The sequence below is a fragment of the Clinocottus analis genome, unplaced genomic scaffold (genome assembly GCF_023055335.1).
Source record: "Clinocottus analis isolate CAN_PGR_092001 unplaced genomic scaffold, fCliAna1.0.p SCAF_23, whole genome shotgun sequence".
Classification (NCBI taxonomy): domain Eukaryota; kingdom Metazoa; phylum Chordata; class Actinopteri; order Perciformes; family Cottidae; genus Clinocottus; species Clinocottus analis.
In genome coordinates, this window is record NW_027175965.1 from 7,149,535 (window position 1) to 7,166,363 (window position 16,829).

General features: G+C 40.6%; 2 protein-coding genes across 6 annotated transcripts in view; one reads left to right on the forward strand and one right to left on the reverse strand.

Moving 5' to 3' along the window:
- anos1b (anosmin 1b) overlaps positions 1-2,456 on the reverse strand; it is a 35,481-nt gene extending 33,025 nt beyond the window's left edge. The window contains exon 1 of the mRNA XM_068589879.1: positions 2,182-2,456. Within this exon, the coding sequence (XP_068445980.1) occupies positions 2,182-2,358 (177 nt within the window). The 5' untranslated portion in view covers positions 2,359-2,456. The remainder of the gene's footprint in view (positions 1-2,181) is intronic.
- Positions 2,457-7,362: 4,906 nt separating this feature from the next.
- Positions 7,363-15,780, forward strand: swt1 (SWT1 RNA endoribonuclease homolog). 5 transcript variants are annotated; one of them, XM_068589995.1, is made up of 19 exons: positions 7,363-7,535; positions 8,122-8,191; positions 8,520-8,587; positions 8,719-8,794; positions 8,864-8,931; positions 9,063-9,993; positions 10,198-10,327; positions 10,561-10,662; positions 10,799-10,981; positions 11,512-11,605; positions 12,490-12,725; positions 13,114-13,274; positions 13,563-13,701; positions 13,901-14,040; positions 14,215-14,345; positions 14,549-14,695; positions 14,937-15,003; positions 15,136-15,203; positions 15,616-15,780. In XM_068589995.1, the coding sequence occupies exons 2-19, from the start codon at positions 8,126-8,128 to the stop codon at positions 15,722-15,724; spliced, it is 2,916 nt and encodes a 971-aa protein (XP_068446096.1). In that variant the 5' UTR covers positions 7,363-7,535; positions 8,122-8,125; the 3' UTR covers positions 15,725-15,780. The 5 variants fall into 5 exon arrangements, with proteins under 5 accessions (XP_068446096.1, XP_068446098.1, XP_068446097.1 ...); XM_068589997.1 differs by having other exon boundaries at positions 13,126-13,274; XM_068589996.1 differs by having other exon boundaries at positions 8,122-8,186; positions 8,518-8,587.
- Positions 15,781-16,829: the final 1,049 nt, after the last annotated feature.

Here is a 16,829-nt window from a genome sequence, read left to right on the forward strand (position 1 = left end):
CAGCATTGATTCAATGCTACATTACATGAGTTTTCTTCATTACTATGTGTTTCATCAGTCAACCTAAATTGAATGTAAATCATGTAAGTGGACTTGTTTGAATGAAAAAAAATATTTGAATAACGTAATAATCAAAGTGGGATGACGATGATGTCATTGTGACGTCAACCTGCCCATTAAACAGTCTGTGAAAGACCACAATGTCTCACTTTCGATAGCATCATTGCATCAAATTAAGTTCCTTTCTCTGATGCTTTTCTCCATACTGTTCGCTCTCTGAGCTCGTCAGACAAAAGGCCGTCTCCGTTATGCAGGGTCCAACGATGGCCCCGGGGCCAGTAAAAAGTTCCATCGGTAAGTGAATACAATGAGCCAGATGAGGCTATAGTGCAGGAAGAAATGACTGCATCTGCTCTACTCTGAGACTTCGCTCTCCTCGCCGCACGAAGACAGACACAGGCAGGCTTGTTTACGTCATAGAGTCAATGGGAGTGAATCCTAAAACAACACACAGGTTGGAACGCAAAAAAAAACATTCATTGAGTCTTTCGAGGAAAAAAAACATATGACCGGGTTGAGAATGATGACTGATGGTACGTGCGTGGCGAGTGTGGAGTTGAGTGAGACACAGAAGCTGAAATTATTCACCAAGGGATGTACTGCACTTTTAAAATGGAAACCCAAGTTGAAACTGGATATCTGGCCTGTTTGCTATACCTCCCAGTCAGTTGGTTTCATTTCCATCACTGCCGTTTTGATGCCTTAACATCTGACTACTGCACTGCACTTCATAAAGTTTAAAGCAAATGTTCCCTTTCTCTCACACACACACACACGCACACACACACACACACACACACACACACACACACACACACACACAAACACACACACACACACACACACACACACACATCTCACTGCGAGAGTCATCCAGGGGCCACCCTCATTACCCAATGCACAGGTGCCGGGAGTCTTTTCTGGATGGATGCGGATCAGACCAAACTTTTATTTTATACATGAACATATGCAACCACACACACGCACACACACGCACACGCACACGCACACAGGCTGAACTCTGTGGTTAATGACTTTCCCACCCACTACACAGCACGCACATGCTGAAGCCGTTAACGATAAGTGGCTTTTCAACTCGGTAACGTCCTAATGTCCCCGTTAATCACATTCCTCACTACAAAGGCCACAGAACACGGGCCAGTGATTTCACTGGGATGAGTAATTTTGTCATCGACTATAAACCAGTAACCTACATTTCTTCAGGGTATCATTGGCCCTCTGAGTGCTGACACGAGGTAACTTCAGGCTGCGCCACATCAAGAGTTCTTCAAACATTACTTATGAAAACTGTGTTGGACACAGCGCATTGTTTTAGGCGAGATCCCACAGTTTCTTCTGGTAAGAGAGAAAGTGAGCATATTTTAAATATCTGCACCATATAAGTGGTCATTCATTCATTCTGTGAGCCCTATAAAGGAAAGAATATTTTAAATATTTTGATGGAGGTATAGCACCATCAGTTGGACCAACTAAATATGATTATTTTTGTAATGTCTCAATGTTTTGATCAAGTTTCATCACCCAATTTAAAGTTAATGTCAATGTCTGTGGCTGCACGCCTCACTGGGAGCAGATTCATCCATTTATGCACCGGAGCTTCTGCTTCACTGTCATCACGTCAGCACATTATGAGAAAGTAGTTGTAATCCTTCAGATATGTTTAGCCTATCAATTTGACTTCATCTGATTGATTCAAGATTGTCCCAATTTCTGTGAATGTCACCCCTCAACATCCCCCTGTTGAATATTTCAGGGAGGTAGGTTTGAACATTGAAGCAAACATATCAGTTCAAATCATAAAATTGCTTAATGCAAGATGAAACAAACGATATATACTGACCCCATTTAACTATCCGGAATAATACTAAAGGAGATGTGCAACAAACTGTATGCTGTCAACAACACCTGTAGTGAAAGCAAGTGTCGTGTAAACAATATCAGTAATGCACCTGAAGAAACTAATTAGGGAAAAACAAACGCAGCCTCGTTTTCCTGTTTGAGGATTACAGTTCACTCACTTTCCAGAGTAACTTTTCAATGAGCTCTGAGTGCTAAATAACATTTGATAAATAAACACGAGTTCAACGAGGTCGCAGGTACCTGGAGGTGTCTGAAGGCGGTCGTCAGCTGAGTCATGTGCAGCGTGAGGCACCTGGACGTGCATCTCGCGCTGCTGATTTTCTCCTGGACGTCCTCGTGCTCCGGTGAACTCCTGCGAGCGCGAGTCGCCGCCAGCACCGCGCAGAGGAGCACGAAGGCGGCCCGACGGACTGACATTACGGCCCCGAAAAGGAGATACGGATTCAAAGAAGCGCGCAAGTTACACGGCAGACTGTCTGTCGTCCTCGCGTCCGCGCTCGTCAGCGTCCTGCTCTCGCGACCCTTTAGGCTCCGAATGAAAACATCCCCGCGCGCCGCTCCCGTCTGCGCGCGAGCAGCTCGCGGAGCGGCTTTGCCCTCCTCGCGGACACTCCCACCGCCGGCACAAGTGCAATGTTTTACTGAACTTTTAAACGAATCTGTTTTACTTACATATCTTTATCAACTTCCTCCCAGCCTCGATTTGATTCACACACCTCCAATTAGTCTATACATCATCATCATCATCATCATCACTGAAACACCCCCATAAATGCAGCTCATAACATGATAATTATCATCATCATCATCATCATCATCAGATTCACTTTTTTACATGTCCATTACTTGTTTATTTTCCATTGCATCTTTGGTGCTTATCGAGCGAGTCACTACACTTCACCACTCCCTCACTCTCTCATTCACTCCCCCTCCCCTCCCACCTCTCCCCCCTTCTTCCCCACTCTCTCACTCACTCTTCCTGTGCACATTGTCCTCATCCTGCATGCCAACAGTGTCCTCGCAGCCATCACGCATCACTGTCACCTTCCTCCTCATCATCGCAGGTGCATTATGCAACTGGCTCTTGTTGGTCAGCTGATCAGCATCTTATAGCAGAAGGAGACATATGTCTTGTTTTGGCAAGTGACTGTATAAAAAGTGCAGGTGTAAACAATTACATTAAGATGGCCGAGTTCAATTTAGCTGCTTCAGTTTCTAAACTTGGTATTGTTCATGCTTTCAGTCCCACTTTCATGACTTGACTCACGTTTTATCTTCGTCTTCATAATTATGAATTCATTATCCCCATGACAGTAGCAATGATAACGCTGCATACCAGTTAATTAAGATAATATAAACATTATCTTATTATCTCTTGTTTCACTAATACTGATTATTTATCATCATCATCATCATCGTCATCATTTTCATTATTGTCATTATCAAGGTAATTGTCATTGCATCATTATTTTCATCCCCATCACCTCACTTTTCACCTTTATCATCCACACGGCGATCAGTACCATCTTTACTTCCACCATCAACATCATCATCACAAACAAACTGATTCACATATATCAACCATCTACTCAATGAAATATAAGGACTACTTTCTTGAAAATTAAAATAGCTGCTAATAATAGATTCAACATGAGTAGATGCAGTGCAATAAAGCAGGAGAAGGCATTTATAGCCAAATGGTTTGCATGGCAGGCTATTGTTCTGGGCCTATTAACACTATACTACGATTACTATTCTGAACAACAAACTCTCCTTTATAGTCTGGGAATTCTCTCTGGTAATTATGAAAACAGACTAATTACAGAGCATTTATTTATGGCAGAGAGACCTGAAGCGTTTGTGGAGTTAGGTGTCTGTCACAGAGCCAGTCAGTGTGTTAGTCACCACTTTCAACAGCAACTGCAGAGCCAAGTGGGGTTTATTAGATCCAGGGCCAAGTCAAGATGTTGAGGACACATGGTTGAAGGACCTATTTCTTTATATAAACATGCAACCCAGCAGAGGAGTCATCTCTGTTGGCCTAAGATGTAGGAAGAATCACCTACGTTTTGATTCAGGGGAAATGGAAATGTCTAACTATTTATGACTGGCGGGACTGTTTTGGCCCCGTAGTTTAAACTCAACTTAATTTTGTCCTCATACAGAAGAAATTGCATTTATTATAGTGGTCAAGACAAGTGATGTCCAACCATTATTGGCTCAATTAATATCTTTTTTGAATTTTAAACTTTTAATTTAGAAAAAAGTTTTTAAAAAACTACAATTTCCTGCAGCCCAATGTAAATCGTTTAGGTAGCATGTTTTAATGAAAGCAAATCTCAAAGATTTGCAAAGAGATCCAAGAAGCTTGAACCAGCCAGCTGTGTGTGTGTGTGTGTGTGTGTGTGTGTGTGTGTGTGTGTGTGTGTGTGTGTGTGTGTGTGTGTGTGTGTGTGTGTGTGTGTGTGCGTCATGCGCGTGCGCTTGACCTCAAAGGAACTAGCAGTCCTTAAGTCAGAATACATAAAATCGATTCTTGCACACACACCTACTCTTTCTCTCTCTCTCTCTTTCCCCACACCCACAAACTCACACTCACAATCACACTGACAAACACACCCACGTCACACACATACACACACGGTAGTTGGCCATTATTTAAATGAACAAAATAATATTTGCACAATTTCATAAAACACCCTGCTCAGGTTTCTGAATAAACCAATAGTGGAGCAAAGACACTCCCTCAACACATACTCATACTGTTTCACACACACACACACACACACACACACACACACACACACACACACACACAACAGAAGCATTCTCCATCTGTCCAAATCTGTTCACTGATTAAAGCCAAATGTCTTTCAATGTCATGGAAAGAGAGACAAATATGAATATAGAGACAGACAAACTGAATAGCAGGATGACAAAGGAACACAAATGTGCCAGAATCTCAGCTCTTAATCAGTCTCAACGATCTAAAAAAGATCTGGAAACTATTATTTTTCTTCACTTGATTTTCACCATGACTTTATCAAATGTCTACTGCTCGCCAGCAGGTCCGAGCTTGGCTTCACACCTGTTAAAATCAATGCCTGCTTTCCTATTCTTTCAGCAACCTGTCTATATATTAAAGTGAAGACGGGAATGATTGTGTTTAGTCCAATAATCAAGCTGGAAAAACAGAGCTGGAAATCTCAAGTTTAATACATTGACCTTGTTTTATTTTTTCAACACTAAACTTATTTTATATAATATAGCTACAAGCTGATAAAACCAGTTGAAAGTTAGTTAGCATTATCATTGTTAAACTTTTAACTATTGCAATGCCGTACATCTAAACAGACTGTGATGTGGTTGAATTTCTCATATTTTAATTCTGTAGCCTATTTGTGAGTATAAATAGTGATTCGGGCTGATATTCAAATGTATTAGGGCTGCTGCACTTTGGACTCTTCTAAAATTGTGTCTTCAGCCATGCAGCCTGCTGGTTTTGTCAAGTGTGAGTCGGTTTGTGTGTGTGTTTGTGTTTGGGTGGGTGATAGGATTGTTCCGTCTCTTCTTATTCCCCAATAACATAAGGAATGATTTCCATTTGTGAAATAGCTGTTCACGTTAACAAAGAAGCTTGAGTTTTATGATTTGTGTAATGAGGGAAGCTGTGTGTCACCCTGTGATGATGAAATCTTACAAACTGGTCTGTTTGACATCAGACTCCTGGACTTCATCACGACTCACCACATAAACACATCTTATCACAACTAAACCCAGAAGAATTAACCGTCTGAACTACAAAACAGACGAGCTGTTTCCACTTATATATAATATAATCGTTATGTGTTTAACATGTCACTGATCTAATCCAACCTGTGTCATCTACTGAATGCATTTAACTGTTTCTGTCACAATTTGTACATGTTTGTATTCCTGTCCGAGATTATTGAAGTGGTCAGATATTCTTTTCTGCAGCTGGTAGTACTCATTGTTCATCTGTTAGTCGTCTGGTCTCCGTCTTCAACAGAACTGTTTCTCAAGCCGTGGGCCGGGCACCCAAAGGTAGCTCACTGTGAATGCAGTCCATGAGCTATATCAAGAGCAAAGGAACGCAGGGTTTCTAAATGGAGCTACAGTGTCACTATGTGGCATATTAAAGCTAGTGTTGTTTCAGTATTGGCTTCATAAGGGACATACATAAATCTAAGGTTTCAGAAATTTCAAATTCTGAAACTCATCAAAATAAAAATGCTCCGATATTATTAGCCTCACGTGACTCAATAGAATGCGATGAATGATGTAAACAGTGAGGTTTTTGCTGACGGATAGACAGTTTCTTCACATAATAATGTGTGTAACTGAGTCAGTGTGCAGCAGATCAAGCGAACATGTGAACATTTATATTGTGACTTTTGGTAATAATGTAGTTCAACAATACAAGACAGTCAAACTCCTGAAGCACATTACTTGCATGTTACTTGTATGTTTCTTGTTAAAAGACTGAATCTAAACTCCAAGCTGCCCTTTGAGGTGGAAATGTATCATAGTGTTTTCTGAATGTGAATGAACTGAACTCTGAAAAGCAGAGTTCAGTTCATCTTGACCTTGTCACATGGGTGCTATCGACGTGGGACAATAACAGAATATATCTTTTTATTGTTTGTTTCTTTTGGATTTGTTTTGCCTTTGTGTATCTCTCTCTTGTCTCCCAGGGCTGCAGCTGAACGATATCTTCCAGACAGGCACCAAAGCCTGTCTAATTGGAAGAAGGAGAACGTTGCGAGGAGGAGTAAGGAGGGAAGAGGGGGGAAAGTTTTCAACAATAATTGTAGATGTATAAAACTCATGTTGACCTATTTTTCTGGGTCAGATCTCTGAACCATCTGTGAAGAGCTCTGTCCATTCAATTGAATTATTCCAAGTTTTCTGTTTAATAAATACTTAAAGACATCGCGTTTGTTTTCTCTAAAGGAGATTGTTAATTTCCATTCCACGCTTCTGTTGAATTGCTGTATATTTATCTGGCTGTAATGCTGTAAAAGATAACTATTTAATAAATAATAATACAAAGGTGAGTGAAAAACTATTCGATGTGTTTTCCCACTGTGAGTGTTTGTGTCCAGAGGTCACGATAACCTGCTCAGCTGACCTCATGCCATATACTGATGATGATGCATTTTAATTCAAAAACTCCAGTGCCATAGAGCCAATATAGAGTAAAAAACTAAAATAAAAACATTGTTAAAACGAACTATAATAAAAAAAAGAAATAGCTGACAGTGATTTAATAACACAAAGTCAAAAACAACACCAACGAGTCGGTATTTTCCACCAGATCAACGATTTCCACTCCAGTCCAGTCGGTGGCGGTAAAGTCGCACCAGAAGAAGAAATAGTGGTAGAAGAAGAACGATTAAATAGTCGTAGAAGAAGAAACATGCGGAAGTACAGCAGTAGTTGAAGGGAAACTGTCAGATTAGTGTCGTTTACTTGGCTGTGTATGACACATTTGTTCCTAATAGACAGCCTTTATGCCACTTAATTCGTGTACCACAACTTTCCAGACACCAAAGAAGACAGTTCTCTCGCGGGTCTGTAATTTATTTTTATCAGTTCGCGTCAAGTTAAACGAGCGTTAGTGAAGTTAACGGTAACATTCAACGTTGACTTCAGCGTGTGTGTGTGTGTGTGTGTGTGTGTGTGTGTGTGTGTGTGTGTGTGTGTGTGTGTGTGTGTGTGTGTGTGTGTGTGTGTGTGTGTGTGTGTGTGTGTTGGGTTTCGAACAGTCGGCTCTAAACGATCAAAACAATACTCACTGTCTTGTAGTTTTACATTAGATATGAGTCCAGTATACACTTGACCACAAACTGAAGATGTCAGCTCGTAATGTTTGTGTCACTGCACAGTGTTAGCCAGGGTTTGTTCTTCATGTAGGATAACGTAGTAAGCAACTGATTTGTGTTGATTTTATTGACTTTGCTCACGTTACACGTCACAGCTCCACAAACTGGGTCCAACCAGTGACAGAGCATTTAATCAGGTCTCCCTATTATCAAGGGGTATTTTCATTTCAATATTTGCAGTCCCTCATTAAGATACGTTTAATTCTGCATTTCTATGTGTGTATTGTGCAAGGCTGATGCATTGACGACCTGCTTTTCACAATTACATTCGTAGGAAAATGTCTAGAAAATCAAAAAAGAGAAAGCGGAAGAAGTCTTCATCCTCACATGAAGAAGATGATGAGGTAAAAGAAGGTATTCAGGAGTGGTTGGTTGCTCTGGGCTGTGTAGGAACAGAGGATACACTAACTGCAGGCAGTAGGTCTGGAAGTTTAAAAAAAAATAAGTTCTTTCTCAATGAATCTCAAAATCATGTTTGTAATTTTTCATTTTGTCTCTAAAATACCAGAAGATAATTGCAAAAAAATAGCCATCACAGTTTCCCGAATAAGAAATAGACATATATTACATACATAAATATTTGGCATTTATGATTCAAACTAATTAACAATTCATCAAAATTGTTTCAGAATAGTTTTCTGGTGAGCAAAAGAAATGCAATGTTTTTTTCAGTCATCCAAGGAGCAAGATGTTACTGAGGATTACAAAAGTGGCGAGAGTAAACAAGACGTAAATGAGAGGTTAGATACAGTTTACTTGACTTTAAACAACACATCAACGTTGATATTATCTTGTTGAATATCATTCACTTAATTAATATGTTTGTTTATTATCTCTGAATGTGATATTTCTTCTGTTCTTCTACATGTAGCAGCGCAGCAAAACCAGAAAAGTGTGAGAAGTCGTCGTGCAAGAAGTCTTCATCCTCAAGGGAAGAAGATGAAAAGGTAAGAAGGTGTTTTTGAATAGTTTTCTGGTGAGTGAAATAATTGTAATGTTTTGCTCCATGTTTTCAGTCATCCAAGAAGCAAGATGTTACTGAGAAATACAGAAGTGGCAAAAGGAAGCAAGATGTGAAGGAGAGGTTAGATACAGTTTACGTGACTTTCAACAACACATTTATGTTGATATTATGTCTTTGAATATCATTCACTTAATTAATATGTTTGTTTATTATCTCTGAATGTGATTTTTCTTCTGTTCTTCTACATCTAGCTGTGCAGCAAAACCAGAAAATTGTGCTTTATGTTCCGTTCATAATGTTCCCAAAAGTACCCGCCACGTCAAAAGTGCTCTCTACAGACGGTTAGAAACACAAGTGACAGACCCGAAACCTGTTTATAAACAAGAAAAATGTAAAATTTCAGGCAGAGGTAAGACTGTGCAATGGGGACCTTCAAAACCATCAAACAATGCAGGTACAGTTCCTGAGAAGACAGAGAAGACATTTAAAAGCAGCAAAGATAAAACATCTTCCCATCGTCGGACACCCAAATCAAAAAAACAGCGAATGAGTCCCAGTTTGGTTTCTGCTGAACAGAAAGAACAGAGACAAGGTGTATTGAAGAAAAAATGCAGAGCTACAAAACCACCAAGGACGAGAAATGTCAAGACCAGAGATTCAAGCAAGGCCTCCTCTCTCTCTCAGCGTTCTTCTTTGGAGAAGAAAAGAGAACTGCTCAAGAAGATGTGCAAAAGGCCCCAAGAGAATCAGGCCAAAAGGAGGCTGTGCACAGAGGCAAAAACTTTCTTGACTACAGAGGATTCCTCCACTTCATCGAAGCAGACAGTTAGTAGCTCAAATGTGGTGGAGAATGTGGAGACAATCTCAGGGAATGTGCCATTGATGTCATGTAAGACAGTCGAGTCATCATCTGTTCAGCAACAAATATGCAGCCATGCACCACGTGTGCATCTTCCGTTTAAGATACCAAAAAAGGTTCAACCAAGACCAGTAGATTGCACCTGTGACAATAATGGTGCTAATCTCGACTCGAGGCGGTCAGGAAGCAAAGCCGTGCAGGAGAGCGTCCGACAAGCGCCCTGCTGTTTTGATGCTACACCGAGTTCTTCACCTGAAGGACAAGATAAGATAAGCCTACTCCCAGTTACATCCCATACACTCACTGAGCCGTGGCATGACCAGGTAATTAAAAACGTATTATTTATTTAAGTTTGTTTTACATTGATTGCTTAACTTGGCTTTTTTTTTTTCACACGTACATTTTTCTACTTCATTTTGTCAGCTGGTGTATTGAAATTACATCCGCGTCATGTTGTTAAAATATTTCTTAATGGAAAAGGGAGTATTTGTATTTTTTATTTCTTCCAAAATGTGTTTTTCTTGTAGACGCAAGTGGTTGAAGAGCTTCACCTTGCCCGCTCTGAGAAGCGATTGGAGGTGAACGTTCTGCAGATCTATGGGGAACTCACCTGTATGGACATAGACCCTCCAGAAGAGGGCGCTGCAGACACACAATGTGCGTTTTATTGTTAAATTGAGAGGCGTTTAATATTTTGTGTGTACTCATCATAAGTTTTAAATTTAAACTCTCTGTGGAATGTATTGTCAAATGTTAATCCTGTGTAAAACAGGATGTCACTGAAAAACGTAATCACAACATTCTACTTATGGGGGAAAAAATCATTATCTTTAATTTAATTCTGTTGTTAACTTTTGACAAACTATTTTAATATAAATGAATTTTTACAGGTGAGCAACCCCCTCAGCAAGACCTAATCCTTGTGTTGGACACCAACATTCTCCTCAGTCACCTGGATTACCTGAAGGAGATCAGCTCTCACGGCCTTAGAGGTGTTTAGGATGATTTTAATACTTGATTTTTCTTGTATCATGATTTATGGTTATTTCATAAGTTATATAATGATGCAAAATATATTATCTTATATCTAATGTGGAATCAATACTGTCTCCCCACATCTTCTCTAAGCCCCTGTAGTGCTGATCCCCTGGGTGGTGCTTCAGGAGCTGGATTCCCTGAAAAGAGGGAGAGGCATGTCCGGTTCTGTGGCGCACCTGGCGACGCCCGCCATCTCGTACATTTACAACTCTTTGAAGAATCGGGGACCTCACCTGTGGGGGCAGTCGATGCAGCAGGCCGTTGAGAGCAGCAGTGAGTGTTTATTTAAGACAAATGTGGGAATTTGCTGTGCATTGAAAGTAGTAAGACATGTAGACAGAAAGTCCTGTATGTGTGTGTCGAAGTATGCTATTGAGCATGCTACAGTGTTTGAGGTGTGTATTGCAGCCTCGTGTCCCATGAGTACTTTTTTTTCTGACATTTAACTGAACACTTACACAAATACTAATTTATCATCAAGGCGTACATATTGTGAATCTCAAGGGAAGGTTTCACCCGTGCATAAGGTACCCACGTCTTAGCTGTATATTATATTAATCAAACAATAGATTATTTCAACAGGGGTGTAAGGTTCTCCTCAAAAAGAGATGTGATGAAGGAGATTTAGCAGATACATTGTTTACTATTTACCCTTTGACATAGACTTGGAATCTCCATCTCGTGGTCTTATCATTGTACTGAATTCAACATGTCTTTTTAACTGACTGTCATGCTTTTCTCCGTCACTCTTGTCTTTCTCTTCCACTCCCTTCCCCTCTTTCTTTGTACCTCCTTGTCCTCAGACGGTCTGAATGCTGAGAACAATGATGACAGGGTGCTGCAGTGCTGCCTGCAGTACCAGGGTCTGTACCCGGAGTGTGCGCTCATTCTGTGCACGTGAGTTGCCCCTCCCCCCCATGGCATACACTGCTGCTGCTGTAGAGTCTGTGGCTGGAGTCGAATAGTCCAAAAAACACTTTTCCTTGACCTCTGTGGAAAACGTCAAGGAAAGATGGGAAGGAAACGACAACCGCGGTGTTTAGAGGATTCCACTCCACTTTCACTAAGCGACAAAGTTATGACTCAAGGGCAGGCGGATGTTAGTGAATGTTTTGAATCTTATACTTCGTCCATCTTCTTGTAGTGTTGCTTTATGCAGACGACATGAACGACCCGGTTCATAAAATACTTTATTAACGAGGTTGGACTAGAGATGAAAAAAGGAATATGAAAGTGAAGTAAGGAAGCATTGAAGCTACTTTCCTTTACATTTAGAGAATTCCACCAGCACTTAGACCACTTAGATACTTCCGGGTCATTTCACTCAGCGAGGAACCATCCTAACCAAAAAGGATTATTCGACTGCAGCCTCTGTCCTCTGCAGATAATGCACATGCATGTGACTGTGAGTAGGCCCCAGCCAGATAGTTCCAGTTCAGGAGAGAGAGAGCCAGACAGAATAATTGGGCGAGAATAGATGTGCTGAGCATGGAGAGTTTAGTTTGGCTTGCACAGTGGGCCATTGTATTGTTTTACCTTCTTTTTCCTTCTGACCTATTTCTCTATTTCCAAATGCTGTCCCTGATCATTTTGCAAAATTAAAGTAGAAATTAGTGGGCAGACATTCGATTATTGTTGCACAGTTACAGGTCAGATGATTCTGAATTTGATGCTAGCGGCCACACCTTGATTGAAAAAAAAGTTGCATCCTAATGTTGTTTGTGTTATCACTGCTGTATAGACTTGACAGATACAAACACGTTGTCCTCTTTTCTTTCTAGTAATGATAAGAACCTGTGCAGTAAGGCCCTCGTGAGTGGAGTGAATGCCCTCAGCAAGAATGATTTGGAAGAAGAGATTGGAAAACCCAGACATGGCTTTCATCCTCTGCGAAACAGTAGGAGTCCCAAGCCGCCCCACGTCAGCCCTCACCTCCCATCACCAATGCGGAGCAGGCGCTATACAGCAGCCCGGCCACACGTTCAGGAGAGAACAGGCCTTTCTGTAGAGGAGAAAGGTGAGCCAGGGATTAATGTGTACTTTTTTAGCAAAACAGGAAATTACCAGCCATTTTCCATCATGGCGTAATAGTTAACAGCACATACCATCCATGCCCTCGCAACTTCTTCACCGCCTTTTAAATGTTTCATTTGCCTCACTTCAAGTCCATCTGTATTAAGTGTTTAATGCAGGTGACATTTGAATAGTTTTAACAAACCAAAAATACCCAGACTGGACAGTGTATTTGCCCCATAACAGCTGCCATATTACCTCGTGTGTGTTTTGTGCTGCCATACGCTCCAGCTTGCTCTCCTGCTGCAAATATATGCAGAGAAACTTTAGTAAAAAAAAAATAGCCGCTGTGCTGTATTATGGAAATATTTTTTGTATCCACCCATACACAGTTTGTTACACAGATAACAAGCAACTGAGCACAAGAGAGGACGAAGAGAAGACAAAATGGAGCCCCAGCAGCGTTTCTGAACTAGAGGACTGCCTGCGAGAAGTGCTGTCCGATGTGTTGGAGGTGGAGATGAAGGCCGCTTACGAAGACCTGTGGCTGGAGGTAAAATTGTGAATTGGAATTTCACGTTATCTTTTAGACTATATTTGAATTACTTTTTCTAAATGCATTTTAAACATTGATAACAAATATCTGGTATTCATGAAGGGATCAAAGGCGCTTATTTGGTTAATTTTAGATCACATTTATATGTTTTCGGTGAAAAATATGCGACAAATATCCTCTTGTGCGCTATTCAACCGTCTAGATTGGCCAGATTGACTGTCATTTTGAACACTGCAATATTTAGAATTTGAGCAATTGTCCGTGTGTTGTTTCTTCCGTTAACAGATAGTTTACCTAAAACCGCCTTGGACTCTTCAGGATGTCTTGCAGTGTTTGAAAAAGCACTGGATCGCTGTCTTTGGGCACATTGTCCCACGAAGAAATCTGCAAACTGTTTTAAACCTCATTGAATTCTTTAACTCAGGTATGTGGGTGGATGAAGGGGGAAGGGCTGATATGGATCTGAACTTTATCTGCATCAGCACTTCTTGCCCTGGACCTTATGACTCAATCTAATTACAAAAACATCCAAAACATCTGGCAGCTGAATGTATATCTACCTTCATGTGCATCGATTGGCACACGTCTGATGGCTGATATCTATTCATCATGTGTCTCCTCAGGGTACACAGCAAACTGTAGCTCTACCTCAGCCGCTGTCCAAGAAGCTAAGGAGCTTGTGAAGGAGTTTTGGAAAAGTTCAAGACTTGTTCCCAGCGCCGTCTCTATAATGGACAACATTTACAACAAGCTACAACCGCAGGTCACGTCAATCAAATGTGATGTTGCTCTGCACTCAATCTGTTCAAGAAGTTAACTCCTTTTCTACAATACTGCACCCCCTGAATTGTGTTTTACATATTTATATTTTACACCGGTTTTTTTTGTTGACACTGTTGGATTTTAAAGATACATGTCTGTGTGCTTGTGTGTGTAGTGGGAACCTCCTGCCTGCGATGTCGTCATGAATGATAATGATGAAGAGAAACAACCCGCGTCTGCTCAGGTCTCTCACCAGGAAGTGTGGGCCCTGTTTGAGAACATCTGGTCTCATGTGTATAACATAAGGTGGGCGTAGCAGGGATTTGACTGATGCACCGCTGGGATGATTATACTGTCGAGAACATTTTGAGGCTGATGTGTGCAGATTGTCGTTAAAAACAGCAAAATTAGAAAAAAATAGCGCAAAAACAACTCTTTGGAGGTTGTTTATTTGGTTTTATATTCCATTTCATGTCATGTAAGGTCATCTTTTTCCTGTCATGCTTCAGCTTGGAAGTGGTCCAAGCTCTGGGCTTTGACCCTCACACGATGCAGAGAGCTCGGCCGGTGGGAGGTCCTCCACCACCACAGGACGCCTTGGTCTGTTTGCACAGAATGTCCTCCGCGATCTCGCAGCTGCTCCAGGCCTTCAGCAGGTATGTTGAGCCCACTCATATCGCTGCTGTCAGTCTAAACGTACCACAGGACGTTCTGCTTCTTTACCTGTTCTTTGTCAATTGTGTATTCAGTTTACTGGCGTTTGTCTATACAATGAATCACATGACACCTTGTATGTGGAAGGAGGTCACTTGTGGTGATGAACATATACAACCTTTTCAAGCTTCAGCTGGGAAACAAGTTGTCCCTATAATGTGTGTATTTTTTTGTCCATCTCAGATTCTTGTCATCAGCTCCTGGTTTAGAAGAAGCTCAGGAACTGCTCGCCATCATCCACTCGAATAAGGTTGGTACCATTTCACATGCTATTGGTATAACATTAGATGGTTGCCATTTATTAAAGTAATGTTGACCTTGTTCCGCCGCAGTGGTCTTTGTCATGTTTAGCTCACCGTTTCTCATATGCATCGTGTTTCAGATTGTTGATATGGATTCCAGATTCACAGCCAAAGATTTTCTTGATTGTTTCTCACAACCAGACTACAAGTAAGACGCACAGAAACACACACACGAAGACAAGAAGGACGAGTGTAGATATACATATATACCGTTGAACCAGAGCAGAGTGCTGTCACACTATGACTTCTATTTGTCTGCTAAATCAGACCGGAATTTATTAAGCAAGAGTCAAGGTTAAAGTTTAGTTCAGTTACTCTGATTCATCATGATTGTGTGTGATTTAAATTCAAATATTGGTGCATTAAAACAGGTGAAACACTCTTTTCCCACTCTCTTCAAGTCAACCACAGCAAAAAGACAAACGGAGAGTTCCAACTCTGGCTTTGTGTTCATGTCGCACGCTTTCAGAAACAAGATGGCTGGGCTCTTAATGGCCGACTTAATTAGTCAAGCTCACTACGTCTTCGTATCTAACGCATCTCTTTGCTTGTGTTCCCAGGGAGAAGCTGAGTAATGGAGGGAACCAGTTAATGGGGATTAAAGAGGCCTTGGATTGTTGTATCAGGACCACGGGTCAACACGTCCCCCTTCCCACATCAGCGCCCTGATTGGATCAGAATCTGGGAGTCTGCAGCCAAGAATAAACTCCTATCGTTTACTTGAATTATAGTCTGGTATTTTGAAGGGATGTCTGATTGCACTGTGCCTCCGATGACTGGAACTGTTTACCTTGTTTTCCACAGTCGAGCATTGATCGCTCATTTTTCACCCTTTATCATATTTCAGTTCATTAAGTCTTTTAAAAAAAACATTTGTACATAAAATATTGTTTTATCTTGTAAAAAAGTTTCCAGTTAAATCGTGGCTTTCATTTTTATTATTTAAACGATGATATTTGCTTTGGAAACATAGTTTGATGTATCCATTTTTATATTTTTGGACCATATTGAATGTGTGATGATGCAACAATGACTGAAGTTGTAGGTTTACCTCTCGGCCCTCTGTTCCCGTTATTTATGATTGTTCCACTTGAGCATGAGCTTTGTTTTACTGGGCTTAAAGGAATAATATGTTTATGCTTTCATGCTGAGACACCAACAATACTATCATCAGCCCACTGAATATTAAGGCGGACCCATAAAAAAAAGAGCTTTTTCTTGGTGCCGGTCAAGCTGTTTACTCGTTTTCAGTCTTCATGCTAAGCTAACTGTCTTGTATTTAGCTTACAGACATAAAGGGGACTTTTAAGGGTGCTCTCATCTAACCCAGCAGAAAAGTCAATAAGCATATTTTCTAAAACGTTAATATATTCTTTCAAACACAATCCAATGGGACAAAATCCAAAAAATGTGGAAGTTCCTGGTGTACTTCCTGTTTAATCGAATACAATAGTCACAAACAATACTGTAGACTTCATATACAGTAATAAACTTCAAGTGCGGCAAAATTGTAAAACAAATCAAATAAGTAAGACTATCCTTTCAGCTTATTGTCAAACTCATCATGTTTTAAACAGATTGCCACGTCGGACTGTCCAACAACCACGAGACGCTGAAACAAAATGATTATTTATTAGGTTGTCACACATAATCACTAATAATCAGGAACACGGCTTCAATAGAGACTAGAATGAAACCCAGTGATGTTTCAGATTTTACTAGTTTGTGTTTCATTTAAATAGAAATGTAATTTATTGATGACCACAATATATTT